The 21,778-nt window shown below is 37.7% G+C and overlaps 1 protein-coding gene across 1 annotated transcript; it reads right to left on the bottom strand.

Annotated features, from left to right (window-relative positions):
• Positions 1-1,220: 1,220 nt before the first annotated feature.
• LOC110938405 (glutamate dehydrogenase A) lies at positions 1,221-21,189 on the bottom strand. The gene is made up of 5 exons (XM_022180759.2): positions 21,098-21,189; positions 4,873-5,123; positions 1,737-1,812; positions 1,569-1,655; positions 1,221-1,478 (listed from the first exon to the last, which is right to left on the bottom strand). Exons 1-4 carry the CDS (start codon positions 21,098-21,100, stop codon positions 1,575-1,577), a joined length of 411 nt encoding a protein of 136 aa, XP_022036451.1. The 5' UTR covers positions 21,101-21,189; the 3' UTR covers positions 1,221-1,478; positions 1,569-1,574.
• Positions 21,190-21,778: the final 589 nt, after the last annotated feature.

Below are 21,778 nucleotides of genomic sequence, written 5' to 3'. Positions count from 1 at the left end.
TGTAATTGGTTTTGGTTTTTCTTTTATAAAGATTCATTGATTTATGTTAAATAGAGTATTTTGACCAATGTGATAAAAGTCTTAACATGACAATCGTAAGGGAGATAAATCAAATCTCTTGGGCATGTTGGATTCTCACAATGGGATTTTGTTACCCTGCCAAAACAAAAGGGTAATTAGATTGGCTGATACATTGTTTGTGTGTGTTAAGCTATAAAAGTGCCAAAATAGTTATTGGTTAGAAGGTTACGGTCACATGCTTTTACTTTGTTCATCATTTAATGGGGCTTCAAGTTTCAGAACCCGGTCCAACCTGTGAAAGTCTTTGCACTTTGATTGCATCACCCCGACCGCTCAACCTCATAAGTCCTTGACCATAAACAGCCAGGTTTTGTATTTGAGTTGATGCTTGAGTTTTCCTGCCATAACCGACAAAGCATCCATCAAAATCTTATAATGCGAAAAGCATAGAGGTGAAAATTGACTCATTTGTATGTAAACCGATCGTTTCGGGATATTAACATCTAACAGGTCGAAGGGTAACCCAAAACAATAGCTAATATAGAAGCCCATAAAATGTACTAAGCGGGTCGGAAATCTCCAAACGGTAATAATGTTGTTTATTAAACAATATGTAACAAATAAATCATTTGCGAAACCAAAAAAGGGACAAAAAATATATGTGAACCAACTCGATCCTACCCATTTTGACCTGAACCGGATAGCACATTTCGCTTCTTTCAGAAAAGAAAAATTACCCGAACAAACTTCACTTCTTTTTCATAATATTGCATAGGATTCCGCATGTAAATCATTACTTCATCCAAAAAGTAAATTTGTAGCTCAATTCAAGTTACTTCAGCAAATACTATAGTTTTATTATTTATAGACATTATTTGAATTTGAACTTTGGGCCGATTCGGGTAGTAGCCCTCTTAGAATCTTAAATCGATTTGGCCTCTAAACCAACTCAAAAACCAAATTCAAAATTTAGCTCATTTCAAATCCTGATTCTCGAGTCCGATTCTAATATTCAGCACTTACATAGTCTCAACACCCCACAAACACACAAGCACACACTTAATTTCTTTCAATTTTGAAAAAGAAAAGCACACACATATGGTAAAACAATCAATGTTAGAAATAACATGAATGAATCATCTTTTTTGGAATGTTTGAACCAAAAAAGGGGCATTGTAGAGGTATAAAAATCAACACTACTTATTCTTTGTGATCTAACACACATCTTCTTCAGTATAGTTTGTATACAGTTATGAGCGAAGCAAGTTCGTTCAAGCCTCCCATCCTCTTAAGACGGTAGAGTGCGCAACTCGACTGACTCCCAATGTGAAGGAGCCCATCCGAAGGTTGGACTCATGGGTTCGGCACATGTTCTTTATGCTATGAAAAGCTTTTGTCATGTATTTCTTCAACTCTTCGTTCACCTTCTCCTCGTTCCACATAAACGCTTGCATGTTCTGTAAATTCAAACACAAAAAAATGCAATTTTGTATTCATATAGATGCGTGAAGAGATAAAAATGTTATTGTTTCTAATCAGATTAATACCTGCACCTACTCAAAGTAGCTAACCGTCACTCCTCCAGCATTGGCATATATATCAGGAAGAATTATAACTCCTTTCTTTGACAGAATCTATAGCAGTGAAACATATATATAAGAAATGATTAATAATAATATATTTCTTTATATGGACGAATTTTACGAAAACGATACCTCGTCTGCTTCAGGATCAGTAGGGTGATTTGCTACTTCTATGATGAACTTGGCTTTAACATCTCCTGCATTTTCTCTGCAGTCGACAATTTAAAGAAAAACAACATTTAACCGGAATTAAATTAGAATAATGAAAATCTCAAACGTTATAATGTCTGAAGAATTTAACATAATAATTCATATCAAATTTATTATCTGAAGTCCCTGATTGACCTAAAAAGTCAACTTATTTACCTACAGAAGAAAAACGGGAATGAATCTGTTGGATTACTAACCAAATATAGAACTTTCACATGGGTAGACATGAACACGACCAAACCAAAATAGATATATGAACATCTTTTGCATATTAACACTTTAAATTATAAATTTACATAATATTATTACTTTAAATCAGATAATTTTAAAATATACCAATTTGTATTAAAAAAATAAATAAAGTTATTGTATAAGAACATTTTTAAAAAAATGGGTTAAACAGTGCGAACCCATCGAGTTGACACGAACATGACTTGTTTAACTAAATCCAAACCTGCAAATTTCGTGTTAGGTTCATATTGTGTAAGAAATCATAGCCTTAAGCCAGCTTTCAAGAGATTCAATACAACTGGAAAATCAGATATTGAAGAAATCATATCAAATTTGAGTCCTGAAATCACTCTTTTGACCACAAAAGTCAGCTTATCCTGTCACACCCCAACCAATGGCGGAAACATCGGGATGAGACGAAGTGTGAAGATTGCTCGAGACATCATAACGCTATTTGTGACAATAATTTAATAATCCAAATTTCATTTCCAAAATAAATGTCAAAACATTACAAGAAAAGCAAATAACAACATTGTTCAACATAACATAAACAAAATTGATACAACACTTTAAACCTAAACGTCTAAGTGAGTATTTAGGCATCTTTGCTATCCGTTTTCATTTCATCATCATCAACCTGTAACATGTTTAAAAATACAATTCAATGCAAAAGCAAAGGCGAGTATACAAGTTTGGTACGTACATAGCATAAGTTAAAAAGTGTGATCAATTCCTCATGGCAAGCATATGATTCAAGATAAACCTTAAATATGGCATGTGTCTAACATATCAAACCAAGAAAACGCAATATGCTCAAGACATAACCTCAAGTTTACGGGCGGGTCGTTAATCCTATAGCGCTACATATGTCAAGGTTTGGCTCGTACGAAGTTAATGATAAGTTCAACACATAAGAATAACCCAAGTTTAAAGTATCAAGTCATCACGTATACAAGCATGTTATAGGAACGTTCATGTGTTTAACAAAGTGTTCATGTGTAAGTTAATAGGTAAACATGTTACACCCCAAAAGTGGTAAAAGTAAAAAGGGGGAAATACGAGTATACTCACGGTTTACAAGTGGTGACTTGAAATTCCGAGAGCAAGTTTGTAGATGAATTAGTTCGGAGCACCTTGTCCTTCTACACAAGGAAACGTAGGTGTGTGAGTTTGGCGTATAACGGAAGATTATAGATTCGGAGTTTTTAATATATAGAAAGTAACATAGGTGAAAATAATCATCTTGTACGCATAACTCTTGTTCTTGACACTATTGAAACTCAAAAGAGTTGGTATGATTTCATGGATTCTAAGATCCATTAGAGTCGTAACAAGGGCATGGTCATAGATGATGTAACGTCCACTTAACAAATAACTATTAAGTCATCATCAAGTCTTAGTTACTTAGATGTATACATATAGAATAACTTAGATATTATATAGTTTACAAGTCTTATGATTCAAGCATGAGGTAGGAGATTAATGTCTCCATTTAGGTACCTCTTTGTGTCATAGAATACATACATGAGGTAGGAAGAACAAGCTTCCATTTAGGCACCTCTATTGTTCACCACTACACTTGTTGTTATAAACAACAAGGAGGGTCATGAACATACAAGTATCAAGGTATTAACAACAACTAATCCATAGCAAAACATCAAGTAATGAGTGGATTCTTATGAAGGATAGCCCAAGCTAATCCAACCATCACACATTCAACAAGTTTCACACTTGAACATTACTTGTGGGTAAAACCCTAATTAAAAACAGAAAGTTTATGAGGTTTTAACCTCTGATTTAGATGTCTCAACCTTGTTTTTAAGCTTAACCAACCATGGGATAAGTTGTAAGCATTAGGACATAGGTATGAGATGTGTTGGACACAAGTTGCATAGATTTAAACAAGTTTTTGATGAACATAAAAACAAACAGAAAGTTTATGGACTATTTCGGGGCATTTCCAGGTCTGATTTCTCCAAGGAGAAGTCTAGGAATCGAACCCCATGATTATACAAGCAAGTAGGAAAAAGAATCGAGTGAATCGGATAAGAATTGAGTGAGTTATGCTCATTTTCGTGAAGGGGTGTCAATCTACTCGAACCTTTGCTTTCAGCTACGGTTTGGAGGATGTTTTGAGAGTTTTTAGTGTTGCAAAAGTGGTAGGGAGGCTGGTTATAAGTGGTATTTATAGGGGGAAGGATTAGGGTTTCAATGGGTTGGGCTTTGGAAGTGTTTAGAAGGGGTTACACCTTGAAACTAGCCCACAAAACCCAACTATATGGGGCTGAATTTTGCTGAATTTGGGCTGCCATGTTTCTTTAGTTTTTTATTTTTTTAAAACATTATAATGAGTAATTTTATTAGTTAAGTTGTGTAATAATATGCAACAATGTTTCCCCTAACTTGTAACAAGGTGAAATATGAAATAAAACATGATTTAACTAGGCAAAAAGTGTAATGTACAAGTATGTAACATGTTTGTAAGTATCACAAAGAAGTATCAAATGATCTCATGATTAATCGTATTATGGTGTATGTATAGTATGTAACAAGGAAATGCAAGTTTTCATTCATGATCAAAATCTCGAGTTTACAACGAGTACTAGAAGGAACGAGTACAATGATACAAAGCTTCCAAAATTAGCAACACGAGTAAGACAAGCTATAAATAGAAAGTACAAAACACAGGGCGTTACATATCCACTTAACAGTAAATCTCTTTTTCTAAGCACATCATCTAAAATATTTACGGCTATATACAACTGAAATAAAGTTAAGAAACAAACAGACACTGAATGATATATTTCATAGAAAACTAAAACAATACCTGTTAAGAACACCACCCAAGGCACATGGTATAAGTACATCACATTCATGAACAAGCAATTCATCTGCATCCATTATATCTCCACCATCAAAACTACTTAAGCTCCCAGTTTTCTCTTTATGCCCAAGCAATGCAGGTATATCAATACCATTCGGGTTCTTTACAGCTCCCGTAACTTCACTCACTGCAACTATCTTACCACCCCTTTCATGAATCAGCCTAGCTACCCAAGATCCCACATTGCCAAACCCCTAAAAAGTCAACTCTGGTCAATACAAAAAAATATTGAAAAATATAAAGCCAGTTCTGGACTTAAACTTTTTTCACAATCAACCGTACCTGAATAGCAAGTCAAACCATTGAAAGAAAATCCATAGAAACTTGGTAGAAGCAAGAGCTGGATTAATGAGTTTCAAAAAACTACTACAGATTTATTATACATCTTAACATTCCTAACCTTACTTTCAAATGAAACCAAATTAAGAACACCAAACAACCAAAAAGATTAAAAATACACACAGATTAACGGAGTTTACTAATACCGGACATGAGAAAATGAATGTCTGTATTGTTTAGCAATTGAGCCAAAGAAGCGCATACCCACATATAGGGATGAGCATTTCGAACCGGTACCAAACCGTACCGGGTATATTCGGTACTCATACCGGTACCCACTTTCTCCGTTTTTCGGTACCGTACCAGTATATTCTGTACCGGTACCCACTTTTCCCGTTTTTCAGTACTTGTACCGAACGGGTACCATGCTCATCCCTACCCACATATTAACACCGCTCAAGAAGCATCGACCGAGTAATAAACAAAATCATGCCCTAAAAGAGACCCGATCTAGGTCGTCTAGTAGCATCTTTTATAGCATTCGCCGAAATGCCAGTTACAAGTATATAAAATAAAACACCTACAAAAATATTTAAATAAATACTAATCATTGAACTCAAATAAGGGTATGTATTTAAATATAAACCCATTTCACTTTGGCTAACTTCAAGCTCTTATTTTGACTCATTTAAGATAAAATTTTATAGCTTCCTATTTTTTAACCATCTAGATATAAAACAACCCAATATAAATGGGTCGAAATTTGTTACATGTAATTATACGGTCTATTTCCAAGATATAAGTATAAAAGGAGGTAAGTCCATAAGGTGAAGATTATAAGGAACAATACCTCTTTAGAATCTTTGAAACCGACTCTCAAGTCTAGACCACCATGTAACCAATAAGCAATCATTTGCATTTCAAGTAGTCAATAAAGATGAAACCAGTTTAGTATAAGTTTACATATCCATATCAGTTCAGTCCATTTGGGCCGTCCCAATTTTACTTGCATTGTTTTATTTGACCCGTTTTAGACACAAATACAGCTGAATCAACTTGTTTGCAAGTAAATAGGACAAACTTACCATCTTTTTGTAGAAGAAAAACTAAAAGTAACTCTTTCGGAAGGAAGAAGTTAGGTAAAGACTTGAAGACATTATTAATTTAATAATTAATTGTTGGTGCATCCGTCTGTCGCCTACGTCTTGTATTGAGTCTTGTGTAGATTAGGGTAAAATGGGACATGGAATCCAAGAATTTGTGTTTGACAGTGATTCCGCTCCAAATGACAAGTTGTCATTTGGAGCGAAACCTTATCTTTCTGATTCCGCCTGAAACACATAGAATCCTGATTTCGCCCGAAAGTGTAGTAGGTGATTTCGCTCGTAATGTATGTATGTTCTTGGAGCGAAATCAGAACATATATAAATAGGATCTTTAGAAGCGAAATCAGTAGAAGTTCTAGGTCATTGTCTTCCGGTGAGCCACGAAGTGCTGCCGAAGTGTTGTCAGAGCTTGTAATCGTTTCAGTGATCAATACAACAACAGTTTAAAGTAAATACGGCTGAAATCGCACCAAAGCATTAGTTTCCGCCTCTTGTTTTGGATAAGACTCTTCTGATAGACTCGTCAGGGTCCGTACACGGTCCTACAAGTGGTATCAGAGCTCAGGAGGAAGAGTTCTTGCCATTTCAGCTGCATTTTCTGATTTTCTACACTTTCTTCTCAATTTTGAAAATTTTTCTCGGTAAAATCCGCTCAATTTCAGACACAGCACTCGTAATCATGTACTGATTAATCCTTGAAAATTTCAAAGCTAAAATCGATCTAAAAATTGAATTTTACTTGATTTCACTTGAAAACATGTTCGAGATAATGACGTCATACTTGATTTCGCTCAAGAGTGCAACCTGATTCCGCTCAGAATCTTGTTTTCGCTCCAAAGTTAAAGGCTGATTTCGCTCCAGCTGATCATCTGTGATTTCGCTCCAAATTTCAAAAGTTTGATTTCGCTTCAAGTTCATTTGGTGATTTCGCTCATAGACCAATTGTTGATTTCGCTCGAACAGCACTTGGTGATTCCGCTCCAGAACCTGATTTCGCCTGAAACTTGAAATTTGTGAACTTTTGAACACTTGAACAATGGACAACGAATTTTATAATGCCTTTGCTAGTCCGATTACAATCACGCAGAATGCTTTACTTGAAAATGAAACCGGGACATCCCAGAAACCGCCTAAGCTTATGGATATTGATGATTACAATGCATGGTCTGAACGGTTTGGAAATTGGGTTGAAGCTTATCATTTAGATGCGTGGGAACACACTGAAGAACCATATGTTAGACCCACAACGAATGGTGTTCAACAAACAATTAGAGAAATGAGTACTGAAGAGAAAAAGAAATATAGAGATGAAAAACTGATGGTGAGTCTGCTTCATCAAGCAATCAAAGAGGACATTTTGATCCTGCTTCAACATGATGGAACTGCTCATTCAATCTGGACTGAATTGGAAGCAAAATTTGTAGGAAGCGATGATATGCTTAAAAACAAAATGTCTCTCATGAAGAAAGAATTTGATCTCTTTCGGGGTTTGAAATCTGAAAACACCAAGCAAATTATAGAAAGATATTGTAATTTGGTGAGAAATATGTCAAAACTTGGTATTAAAAAGGATACTGATGAATTGATTGAAAAACTTGCAGAGCACTACCACATGAAATCTGGGGAACTTTTCTGATGATGCTGAGAAACAACAGAAAAGAGTATAAAAAGCTAACACTGGGAGAGTTCATCAAACACCTGGAAGCTCAAGAGATGGAGCAGCGAAAGATTGCCAGGATGAAGAACTACGATGGAGAGCAAGACATCAGCTTGTATTTCAAGAGTGGTGTTAGTGAAAAGACAAATTTTTCTCCAAAGGTTGAAACAGCATATAATGCAAAAGGTTCATCTGAAAAACAATCTCAGGGATCAAGCAGCACAACAGAATTCTCTTCATTTCCAACATATGATCCTCAGTTCACTACAACAAAGAGTGGCAAAGTTCTTCAATGCAACATTGCCTTAAAACTTGAGAATGATCAGAACTATACAGAGGAAGTTGCTAAAAGCCACATGTCCTTGTTGGTGACTGTGCTTGAATCCTATGGAGGATTAGTTGCTGGGAGGATCGGTAATCCTATGCTCACAAAAGAGGATTACGATCAAATTGATGCCGAGGAAATGGAGTTAATGGACATTAAATGGTGTATGGCCAGTGTGTTGAGACGGGCTAAAAAATTCAAACAAATTACAGGCAGAGATGATTTTCGTGAGGCTTATGTGTCAACTTTAGGTTTTGATAAGTCTAAAGTTACGTGTTTTCGTTGCAGGGAAAGGGGCATTTCAAGAGGGAGTGCACAAATCATGAAGCTAGTGGAGCCCAGAATCCTTTCGGAAACAACGACTACCACAAAAAGGCGATTTATCATCAAGTCATGCCACAATCATATCAGCAACAACAACAGGCATCACATCAAGCACAAACTGCTCATGGAAGGGTGATTGAAGATACAAAAAGAGCTTGTCTGGGAAAAGATGGTGGTTTCAGTTGGGATAATTACATACCAACAAATAGCAAAGTGTGCTTAGCTGATCAAGAAGATGAAAAGTTGGCTGAAGGTTTCAATTGGGACAACTTTTGCCCAGATCAAGAGTTCATGAACAAAGAGATGTCAAAAGGGACATCAAATGTTAAAGCTTTTATTGCTAATGCTTACGATCTGAAATGGGCTGAAAAAATCAGGAAGGTCAGGGAAGCTGAAGAAGAAAAATGGAGAAAGATTGAAGAAGAGGAAGAAGAAGAAGAAGAAAGGTTAAAAGCTGAAGCTGAAGCTGAAAGAAAGAGAAGAAATGTTTTTCCAATCAAACAGAACAGTCAAAGACGTTCCAGAGTTTGAGATCAAAGTTGATACTGAAGCGGTCAAAGTTTCTGAAAAGTGTTTGAATTGTGACTCGTTGATCAAGCAAAATAATGAACTGTTGCACCACATTAACAGATTAAAAGAATCATATGATACAATGAACAGAGAGATCAACAAGTACACTGAGTCAAACAGTGAACAAGCTGTAGTAATGAACACACTCAAAGGAGCTTACATAAGACAACTTGATGATGTCAACTTTTACATAAAGAAATGTGATGATCTGGAACTGAAGCTGGCAACACAAAAAATAGAAACTGAGAGAGTTAGCAATTTATTGCATAGTTACTCATGTTCTACTTTTGTTGTTGACAGGATTTATCCGATCGTGGAGGAATTGAAGACATTTGAAGAAGTAAAGACTTCGGAAGAAAAGAAATCCGTGACAGAAGACGGAGATAAAGTGGAGATGTCTGGTAAGAAACCAAGTGTTGTTTATCACAAATGTCCGCCCCCAGTCGAAAATGGATATTCACCTCGAAATCCAAATTCTGAGAAAGTCAAAAAGGCAATTAACTTACAATGGGAGTCTGGGCCGTCGGATAACTTGCCAGAAAATATTGATATCACGTACATGTCGTCCGATACCGATCATGAGTCCAAATTGATAAAAAGTGTGGTCGATCAGGTGTTGGGTAAAGATGATAGTGAGGAGTCAAAACCGGAGTCAAAACCCAAGTCAAAGTCTGAGTCCGATACGTCAAAGCCAACGGTAAAAAAGGACAAACGGGTTTATGATAAAGAATTTTTGGTATCGAAATCTAATTTGAATGACGAACCGGTCAGAGTAGCATATACTTTGAAAGATTCTGACAAATTATATTCCGATGAGAGTTTTCCAATAAGAAGTGTTAGAATTGAAATGATTAACAAGGTTTTCAAAATCACAGAAATTAATATTTCTGAAATAAAAGATTTAAATCTTTCTGGAAAACCTAAACAATACACTTCAAGAGACCAACAAAGAATTAACAAGAAAATGGGTTACAATTGTGGTTATAATTTCCAAAAGAAATCAAACCATAATTGTAGTTTCAAAAAGAAAGGATTAGAATATATTCAACCGAAAAATTACAAAAATGAAAAAGTTTATAAACCAAAAACTGTGTTTGTTTCAGGGAAAACATCAGAGGCTGTGAAAGAACAAGCATTCAGAAAGCAGACAAATCAAGAATTCCTTGCAAAGAAGCAAGAGGACATGAAGAAGAATGCTGTTCCAAAGAAGATAGAAACCAGAACTTGCTTTCAGTGCAAGATGGCTGGTCATGTTGCTAGGAACTGTCCGAAAACTTTCAAAACAAAACAGGAAATTTCTGGTAAACTGAAAGAGAAAGTGGTTGGGAAAACTGAACTGAAAACCCGAAAGTTTACAGGCTTTGAAAATTCAACTTTTGAAAAGGGAGAATGTTCAAAGAATGGTTTAAAAAGAAAAGAAGATTTGAAAAATCAAAAATGGGTTGTTAAAGGTTCAGGTAACAGTTCTGGTGATGAATCTGATTCCACAAAATCAGAGGAGCCACGTGTTGAAAGGAAGGTTGAAAGAACAGTTCCAACTGTGAATGATGAAAAATTTCCACCTTTGCGTGCTGAAAATTTTATGAAGAAAGTTGGAAAAGTTGAAATTTCAAATCAATTTTATTCTGACAAGAAAAAATTTGATGTTGAAAAAGCTTTCAACGGAAATGTGAAACACATGTTTGGCAAAATGGTCAATGGTCAGGCCAAAAGTGTCAAAGATTTTTTTGCTTCTAAACGTAGTGTTCACAGGTCCGTTAAAAGTAAAGATGAAGAAGAGGATGATGTTACACCCAAGGAAGGTCAGGCTTCGGTGGACATATTTTTCAAAGAGTAAAACCTGACTTGCCGGAGATCCCAAGTTGGTAATCGTGGATCATGAATCGGCATCTTTCTTAATATGTGTTTGAAAAGTTTAGCAGGACCTGCCGGAATTCCCTGGTTTGTAAGCGTGGAGTAGGAATCGGCACCTTGAGAATTCAACCAACAGATGGTAATTGGTTGAAAAACAGGTTTGATATGTATGATTGTTGTTTTTACAAGTGGTTCCGAATTTGAGCCAGGTTGAACCTACAAGTGGTTAAATTAAGGTCATTAAATTGAACTTGAGTTAACTATTATTCAACATATTGGCAAACAAAGTGATGATTTGGTTCCCAAACTTTACAAGTGGTAAAATCAACAAAACTAATTTTCCGGAAAAACCATTTTGATTAAAACAAACTTAAGTGTTTTGAAATCATAATGGGAAAATAGTTTGTTGTGAGGGGGAGTTCTGATTGTTTATGCCAAGCGGATGGAGATTTGAGGCAGTTCGATGTCAATTGTCACATTTCTGTACAGTTTGTTTTCAATTTTCTTTAGATGTTTTTGAATTTTAGGGGGAGTAAGAATTTTGAAAAAATCCAAAAACATTAGAAAATTTGAAAAGCCAAAAACATGATAAAACAAAAAATTGAGTTTTGTTGCATAAAAGAGGAAATGATAGTACATCAGTTGACTATCACAACACGCTAAAGAAATGTAAAGTAAAAATGTGATAAACAATCTCACTATGGATGTGTCAGTAGGTTTTAGCACAGTTAGTAGATTGTGACGAGATATAAACCTAAAAAATTCAAACTTGCTTATTCTGTGGGTAACAACTTCTTGGATATATAGGTAACCCCTGAAATCTTGTTTGAAAGGTCCCTTATTCTGAGATACTAGGTCTTTATACTCAGTGATATCTGGGGTACTATTCCGGGACTTCTGCTGTATGGAAATACTGACCTAGTCCCCGAGTAGATCAATCTCTTGGTATGGGGGACTTCTTATTTCTATATTCTATATTATTTGACTTGATGTGTTGGTTTGTTATTTGTTGTCGAGCCGAGGGTCTCTCTGGAAGCAGCCTCTCTATCCCTATGGATAGAGGCAAGGTCTGTCTACATCCCACCCTCCCCAGACCCTATAAGTAGCTTTGCTATTTGTGGGATTTTACTGGGTATGGTTGTTGTTGTTGTTGTTGTTGACCTAGTCCCCGAGTAATATTTTCTGCAAATGCTTGAAACATAGCACAGCCCTCAGCAAGTTGATGAAACAATAAAATTGATAGTCACTGCTGTTGAAAACAAAAGATCCTCTAAAGGGGACACACCAAAAAAGTCGAAGCCGTCATCTCTCTGCGTATACGGAAGTATCGACCTGAGCTCTCACGGCCCTCGCAATTTAACCCCTTTACAGATATCATCTGTGGTATACTCACCTGTAAGACTGAATATTGGGATCTGGATACAGGAGTATATTCAAGTGGTGGGACACGCTAATAAGTTTAAGTCCTTAAGACACTAATTGCATATCTCGGAACAGTTGAACTTTGTGTGAAAATTTAAGAGGACTAGTATACTGACAATCTAGGTGAATTGTTTAGAACTTAAAATGGAATCAAGCTTAACGGTGTTAGTGATTTAGTCTCAAAAACTGATATGATTGATGTGTGTCGGTGTGTATATATTTTTTGATATATATTTAAGCCCTTTTTACACTTTTAACCAAGTTTTAAATTTATAAAACACGATATTTACTAACACTAAACACACATATGGGCAAGTGCACCCATCGTGGACGTAGTATAGTGTTGGTAAGATACCGAGGTCGTCCAAGGACACAAGAGCTTTTAATACCGGTTTATCCTCAACGTCTAATCAAATCAAAAAGTTAGAAAAAATGTTTTAAACTAAGAAAAATAAAAACTAACTAAATGCTGAAAATAAAAATAAAATAAAATCAGATAGACAAGATGAATCACTTGGATCCGACACGTGTGTTAGTATAACCTTTGATTATTTTCGCACTTTTGCACTTGTTTAAGAGATTATCTTAGTTATTGTAGTAGGCCCCTCTTTTGAAGGCGACGTTACCCTCAACCCAGTAGTTTGAGTCAGCAAGGATACAATCCTAAAGGGTCGGATTATTGAAAGATAATGAATTAAGTTATTAATGCAAATTGTGGTAGGCCCCGCTTTTGGCGGTGACGTTACCCTCGGCTAAGTAGTCTGAGTCAGCAGGGATACAGTCCGAAATAGCCGGGTTATAGTATTAATAGTAGTTAACTTATGAGGGGGTCAAAGAGTTTGGATCCCCGCCATCCAATACCTATGGGCATTGAAGGAGATCCTACTAAATTTGATCCAGGTCCCAAGCAGGACCTCTAAACGCTGAACAAGGGCAAGACCCTTACCAAACCGTTCCCTTAACCCCCGACCAGGTAGCCAACATATCTCCATATAGACCGTGGAGATATGAATGGTGAAAATCTTTTATTTTATATAGACAGTAAAATAATGCCAAGACACCACGGACAAACGATAAGGAAAGATCACCTTCAACATAAGTAACTAGTTATTAAAGTCATTAATACAAAACCAAATAAAAAGTGCAAAAGATTAAAAATAAAACGTATTATACTAAACACTTGTCTTCACCAAGTGATGTAAGAGACTTAGGCAAACATGGCCTTGATTGTCAAGAACTCTTACTATCAATCTTGGATCCCGAGACGACTCACACACTCTACGATGGACAATGGATGATGGTGGTGGATGATGGTGTTATGGTGGTGGTGGGTGGTGGATGAAGTGTGAGAGAGGTGGTGTGCCAAGGGATGAGAGAGAATGAAGCCAAGCTCCTCTATTTATAGGCTGAACAGAAGGCTGGACACGGCCCCGTGCCCGCCTGACACGGCCCCGTGCCCGCCTGACACTCTCTCTCCTCATTAATTGTAATTGCGAATTACAATTAATGCGCCTGCTGTACTTTCACCACGCCCCCGTGCTCGCTGGACACGGCCCCGTGGTGGGCAATGGAAGCTTCTACTGGTTTGTCTTTTCTGCTGCTTCCTGGGCACGCCCCCGTGTTCGCTGGACACGGGGCGTGTTCAGACTCTGTTTCTTCTCCTTTGCCTTGGGAGGTGCCGTTGAGGGTCCGGGCAGTCCACTTTTGTTCCTTTTCTTGTATTTTATGGTAGAATTAGTTGTCTTTTTGCTTCTTTTGTGATTTTGAGCTCATTTCATCCTGAAAATACAAAAGGAAGACAAAAACACTTTTTTTCCAACATTAGTACTTAAAAAGGGTTAGTTTTATGCCTTAATTGATGTGATTTATATGTTGCATTTTACACACATCAAATACCCCCACACTTGAACTTTTGCTTGTCCTCAAGCAAAACTCTTTAAATGTGGCTTACACTCCCAAATGGAATAGGTAGAAGAGAAGTTTTTTTTTTTTTTTTAGCTTGTCCTAGAGTGTCGGGAATCCAAGGTTTTTATAGGTTTTATTTTTATTTATTTACAATCCTATTCGTTATGATTTATTTTGAACGTTTCATAAGATGAATTACTTATTTGGGCATAGCATGCCTTATTAAAATTCCATTTATATACAAGTTCACAAACCTCACGGGAGATCACTCAACACTCGGCCGAAGGTGTATATTTTAGTGAATCGCTCGAGAGCGGCACGGAACTTACGTCTTCCATAGGCTTGCCAAGCAATCAATCCTCCTCCTTTTTAACTTTTTACCTTTGTAAATATCAAGAGGACTTTTTTGGGTGAAGGCTTGGGTTTAAAGGTGGGTGGTTGGTTAGTGGTTAGTAAAAAGGGCGAAAATCGTAACAAGCGTCGGTTTTCGTGAAGTACCTTGTTTTTAGTGACTTTTTATTTTGAAGTATTTCTCCAAACAAGCTTTTATAGCTTTTGTTTGTTTTTGACTTCATCATCATCATATATTTATTTTTTTTTTCCAATCGTCACATAAAAAGGTGAGTTTACGACAAAGCGAACTTGTTACTAAAAAAAAATAAATAAAAAAAAAGTTTTTGGTGGGTAAAAAGAGTTTTGGGGTAATGAAATGAAAGGTTTAGGCTCAAAGGGGCTATCTAGGGGGATTTTGGGTAGGTAAAAAAAATGAAAAATAATGGTTTTGAAAGAAAAAATGGTTAGTCCTAATGCCTCCATCATTTACTTACTTGGGTTTAAGTTGGTAAGGACCGGGAATGTATCGTCGTGGCAAGTTCTAGATTTGTAAGGACCGAGCGGCTATTCACACAAGTAACGAAAAATGAGCATTTAATCTAAATATGTGTATTTTTACGCTCAATAAAGGCTCAAAACTCACTTTTGTGGGAATGGGTTTTTAATGTGACCAAGCATATATAATTGAATTTTTAACTAGACTTGTTATACCGTTTCATAATTTTCTTATGTTGGTTCTTTTTTTTTATCACGACGCTATCGGTTGTAAACTTGTAAAAATATAACCTTTTTATAACTTGTTATTCCCAACTTAAACTAAGACAAGTAAATAAAAAAAAATGAAAAAGTTTTTGAAAAAAAAAATTTGGGGTGTTTAGCGGTTCCAATAGAGTTTTGTGTAAGGCTTGTGTTTAGGATTTTGCAAAATTTCAAGGTTTTAGCATCCCCCCACACTTAAATTACACATTGTCCTCAATGTGTCCAAAAATAAGGTTTTTGGTTGATTAGAATGTATAAAAGTGTGTTAAAAAGCAAAGATTTATGTTACTGGCATCCTGGACACGGCCCCGTGTTCACCGGGCACGGCCCCGTGGTCAAGTGCCAGTAACAAAAATAACAGAATTGAAACAGAAGCCTGGACACGGGGGCGTGTCCGCTGAACACGGCCCGTGTCCAGTTACCTGAACTGGGTGATTTTCTGCAGGGGCTCAGCACGGGGCCGTGTTGGTTGGGCACGGCCCGTGTTGAGCCTTCTGTGATGGAGATTTTTGTCGGGTTGCTCTGTTCTTTGTGCATGGTTCCATTTTTCTCGTTCCCTTTTTCATCCATTACCACCATGAGTGTGTTTTATACTCACGACAACCATCAATCTTAAAAACCATCATAACATTGCTAATAGAGAGACATTACATAAAGATAAAAATTACATAAATATTAAACTTATGGAGTTCTAGCCCTATGTTTTATTTTAATTTAGCAAAATTTCCAAGAAGATACTAGTCTTGGTTAGATAAGGCTTTGTAGAACTCCTCCTTTCGGGTGCGGTTCTCCTCATATGTCGGCAAGCCACTCCTCTACCTCCCTTGGAAGGAGAAAAGAGGGCTCGTTTGCATTGGTTTGAGGAGTTTCAACTTCCGCTGGAACTTCTTGTGGGTTTTCCATAGGAGGTTCTGCGGGAAAGTCTCCCCACCCGGTAGGGTTGTTAACACCGAGTGCCAAGTTCCAGTCTTGTTGTGGAAGGACTGGTTCCATAGGGGGTGCTACCAAAATGTTTAACCTTTAGTGCAAAAGGTTAATCTCTTGGAAGCTGCTTTCAAGTCCCATTGTAAGATCGTTAATACGGTCAATGAGGACCTCCTCTACTGACGTCATTTCGTCGAGAGCTTGCCTTAGTGCTATCACGTAGTGCACAAGTGTAGCTTCAACGGAAGGCCTCCTTCCCCTTCGGCTGTTTGAGGAATGAACGGATGATGTTTCGCTGTTTTCACTCGCCATTCTACGAAAAATAAACCAAAAGCAGTTTATATGACGAAACAGTTTCTGGACACGGCCCCGTGCTCATTGAGCACGGCCCCGTGTTCATCTTTCTGCAGAATTTTGGAGCAAGGAATCTTGGGTTTTTAAGTTATTTTCTGAGTTTATGCAAGCTTGTTGACAGTAAATAACTTTAAACAATGTTACATAACATGTTTTTACCAAGATTCTATGATCAAAACTCATTGTTCCCTACCACAAAGATTGAAAATTCAAACTTTTCATGGTAGTTCTTGAAGAAAGATGAAGAAGAAGGAAATGTCTAGAAGAGGAAAGGACAAGATGGGTTGTTGGAAACTTCTTTTAGACTTACCTAGGATTGTTTGAGAGAAGATTCCTTCAAATCTCTGTCCCCAAGTTGGTCCAAATGTGCAGGATTTTTGGCTGCATTTATAGAAAACGACAGCCTGCTGGACACGGCCCCGTGTCCGCTGGACACGGCCCCATGTGCAGATGAAATTCTGACACAGTTTGTCCGTATTCTGACGTTCTGATCAGAGGGGAATCTTTTGGTGGACACGGGGGCGTGTCGGCCGGGCACGGCCCCGTGTCGGAAAGCTGTCTTATGAAGTTTTGTCTTTACTAAGGAGCTAATCTATATCGGGTGGTTCTTGACTTGTTGGAACAACCCCAAAGTGCCTAAGATACCTTAATTGTCCTATACTAAGGCGAGAACGCAAGAGGTTGTCGGTGAGGGTAATTCCTATTTTCATTCTAGGTGGACAAGTCCAACCCTTTCCCGGGCTCTCGTTAAAGAAGGTGTATGCCGAATCACTCAGATCTATGTATGCATCGTACGAAGTCGATGGGGAGTCCTTCACGGCACAATCGACACAGGGACGACTATCGTCCGCGTCTTTTCTAGGTAAGAAGGTATTTTCCGGAGCAACGAGGTTGTCGGAATGCGGTTCCAACATTTCCTCATGGTCATCATCTTGGGATGGATCTAAAAAATCCTTCCTGAGTTCTTTTGACCAATTGAGAAGTAGTTCTTCTAGTTGAAATAGCTCGTCAAGGAGCATTTCTCCTAGAATATCTGGCTGGGCGCATTCGAGGGAGAAATAGTGCTTATTTTTACTTTCGCCCCTCTTAAGGTTACAAGGAATTGGTGGGTCTATATAGTGGGGCCTATAAGTGAGGAAAAAACATTTTAATTCCTCATGTTCGCCTCCACATATTCGACACCACAAACCATAAGAGTGCCGAAAGTAAAAAGAATTACTATCACTCATGTTTGTGTCAGAAATTACCAACCGCCGGGATCTAACGGTTCTGTTTTCAGCAACTGAATCTTGGGCACGGGGGCGTGTTGAGTGGACACGGCCCCGTGTTCAGCCTACTGTCTGACTTAAAACAGGATTGCCAGTTCCAATGATTGAGCACGGGGCGTGTTCAGCGGGCACGGCCCCGTGTTGAGCTCTGCAGAAGCTAAAAATCTAAGAAAAATCCTAAAAAAATTAAAGAAAAATAAAAAATATGATTAGGCCGTTGATTCCTAACTTTCTTAAAATCCTTGTGTCCCCGGCAGCGGCGCCAAAAACTTGATGTGTGTCGGTGTGTATATATTTTTTGATATATATTTAAGCCCTTTTTACACTTTTAACCAAGTTTTAAATTTATAAAACACGATATTTACTAACACTAAACACACATATGGGCAAGTGCACCCATCGTGGACGTAGTATAGTGTTGGTAAGATACCGAGGTCGTCCAAGGACACAAGAGCTTTTAATACCGGTTTATGCTCAACGTCTAATCAAATCAAAAAGTTAGAAAAAATGTTTTAAACTAAGAAAAATAAAAACTAACTAAATGCTGAAAATAAAAATAAAATAAAAACAGATAGACAAGATGAATCACTTGGATCCGACACGTGTGTTAGTATAACCTTTGATTATTTTCGCACTTTTGCACTTGTTTAAGAGATTATCTTAGTTATTGTAGTAGGCCCCTCTTTTGAAGGCGACGTTACCCTCAACCCAGTAGTTTGAGTCAGCAAGGATACAATCCTAAAGGGTCGGATTATTGAAAGATAATGAATTAAGTTATTAATGCAAATTGTGGTAGGCCCCGCTTTTGGCGGTGACGTTACCCTCGGCTAAGTAGTCTGAGTCAGCAGGGATACAGTCCTAAATAGCCGGGTTATAGTATTAATAGTAGTTAACTTATGAGGGGGTCAAAGAGTTTGGATCCCCGCCATCCAATACCTATGGGCATTGAAGGAGATCCTACTAAATTTGACCCAGGTCCCAAGCAGGACCTCTAAACGCTGAACAAGGGCAAGACCCTTACCAAACCGTTCCCTTAACCCCCGACCAGGTAGCCAACATATCTCCATATAGACCGTGGAGATATGAATGGTGAAAATCTTTTATTTTATATAGACAGTAAAATAATGCCAAGACACCACGGACAAACGATAAGGAAAGATCACCTTCAACATAAGTAACTAGTTATTAAAGTCATTAATACAAAACCAAATAAAAAGTGCAAAAGATTAAAAATAAAAAGTATTATACTAAACACTTGTCTTCACCAAGTGATGTAAGAGACTTAGGCAAACATGGCCTTGATTGTCAAGAACTCTTACTATCAATCTTGGATCCCGAGACGACTCACACACTCTACGATGGACAATGGATGATGGTGGTGGATGATGGTGTTATGGTGGTGGTGGGTGGTGGATGAAGTGTGAGAGAGGTGGTGTGCCAAGGGATGAGAGAGAATGAAGCCAAGCTCCTCTATTTATAGGCTGAACAGAAGGCTGGACACGGCCCCGTGTCCGCTGGACACGGCCCCGTGCCCGCCTGACACTCTCTCTCCTCATTAATTGTAATTGCGAATTACAATTAATGCGCCTGCTGTACTTTCACCACGCCCCCGTGCTTGCTGGACACGGCCCCGTGGTGGGCAATGGAAGCTTCTACTGGTTTGTCTCTTCTGCTGCTTCCTGGGCACGCCCCCGTGTTCGCTGGACACGGGGCGTGTTCAGACTCTGTTTCTTCTCCTTTGCCTTGGGAGGTGCCGTTGAGGGTCCGGGCAGTCCACTTTTGTTCCTTTTCTTGTATTTTATGGTAGAATTAGTTGTCTTTTTGCTTCTTTTGTGATTTTGAGCTCATTTCATCCTGAAAATACAAAAGGAAGACAAAAACACTCTTTTTCCAACATTAGTACTTAAAAAGGGTTAGTTTTATGCCTTAATTGATGTGATTTATATGTTGCATTTTACACACATCAATGATCCTCTTGCACGAACTCACAAAAATATTGTATGTAAATAATTTCTTTACTGCTGTTACTTTTCTGCATTTACTTTCTTTCAGAAAATACAAAAAGATTTTAGTGTGTTTTAGCATATATTTTGAAAAAAAAACCAAAAAGATTTTCGACAACTAGCGTTGAAAAGCTGATTTTCGAAATTCCAAGGGCTAAACTTGATGAACAGGTTTGGGAGAGTTTGTGTGAAAATGTCTAGTATCTACAAATGGTTTACAGAGAACAAATCATTTTGAATATTTTCTGCAGATAGTTTCTAAAATTTAAAATATTTAATTTTTTGAGAAACTTATGTGTTGGGTAGAAAATTTGCAGGATATAGATCCGGGCTACGATCTTGAATGTGTAATTTCCAGACTACGATCCCAGCAGATTGAGAGGGGGAGTCTGAAGACAAAGTTGAGAAAGCAGCTAGAGCCGATGCTGATCCTGGATTAGCTGATGCTGATAAAGTTTAAAAATTTAACATCCGAGGAAGAGGAGCTTGTTGATGACGAAGACTGATAAAGACTGAAGGTTGACAACCGAAGACTCGACACTGAAGACTCCGTCAACATCCGAGGGGGAGTTTGTTGGTGCATCCGTCTGTCGCCTACGTCTTGTATCGAGTCTTGTGTAGATTAGGGTAAAACGGGACATGGAATCCAAGAATTTGTGTTTGACAGTGATTCCGCTCCAAATGACAAGTTGTCATTTGGAGCGAAACCTTATCTTTCTGATTCCGCCCGAAACACATAGAATCCTGATTTCGCCCGAAAGTGTAGTAGGTGATTTCGCTCGTAATGTATGTATGTTCTTGGAGCGAAATCAGAACATATATAAATAGGATCTTTAGAAGCGAAATCAGTAGAAGTTCTAGGTCATTGTATTCCGGTGAGCCACGAAGTGCTGCCGAAGTGTTGTCAGATCTTGTAATCGTTTCAGTGATCAATACAACAACAGTTTAAAGTAAATACGGCTGAAATCGCACCAAAGCATTAGTTTCCGCCTCTTGTTTTGGATAAGACTCTTCTGATAGACTCGTCAGGGTCCGTACACGATCCTACATTAATTAACCAACAAATAATAATCAATCATATATACCATGATTATTTGTTGGGGAGTCTTGCTTTGAGCTCATCAGCAACAACGTCAATGAACTCGTCGGTGTTCAAATAATGCTCCCTGCTCAGCCTCAAAAATATTTTAAAAGTGTTTAGAGATATAAATAAATATACAAAAATATTCACTAAACTAAACAAATCGTTTTTTTTTGGGCTCAGATCTTCATGTTCGGAAATATTATATTCAGAAAACATAATTTTACCTCGAAACCGGAAGTAGCGCCACAGTAAAGAGCTGCTAGTTGGCGATGATTTGTGGCCCCAACATCTTTCAACTCATCAAATACAGTTACATCGCCTACTTCAAATATCTGGAGTTCGAATGAAAAAGTAAGTAGAAATAACATTAGAGCTAAATTTTAAGCAAATCAATGACAAAGCCCAATTTACCTTGATAGGTTTCGGATGATCTTTACTGTGGGCGGTTGTTTTCAGTATTCCAGCCATGAGACTGCTTCTTACAACCTATAAGACTCAAAATAATTAAACTATTGGAATATAATTTTTTTTAAACACAAGAAAAGTGGAAGTGGAAGCAAACCTCAAAATCTGCGGAGCGGGGATTTCCAATGACAACTGCAGTAGATTTGTCATCTTTACGGTTCAGCATGGCGAAATTCTCTTTGTAAGAACATAAGATCCATGTTAACACTTCCGTGTA

This window comes from Helianthus annuus, chromosome 6 (assembly GCF_002127325.2).
Source record: "Helianthus annuus cultivar XRQ/B chromosome 6, HanXRQr2.0-SUNRISE, whole genome shotgun sequence".
Lineage (NCBI taxonomy): Eukaryota > Viridiplantae > Streptophyta > Magnoliopsida > Asterales > Asteraceae > Helianthus > Helianthus annuus.
This window is presented reverse-complemented; position numbering and strand designations above follow the sequence as displayed.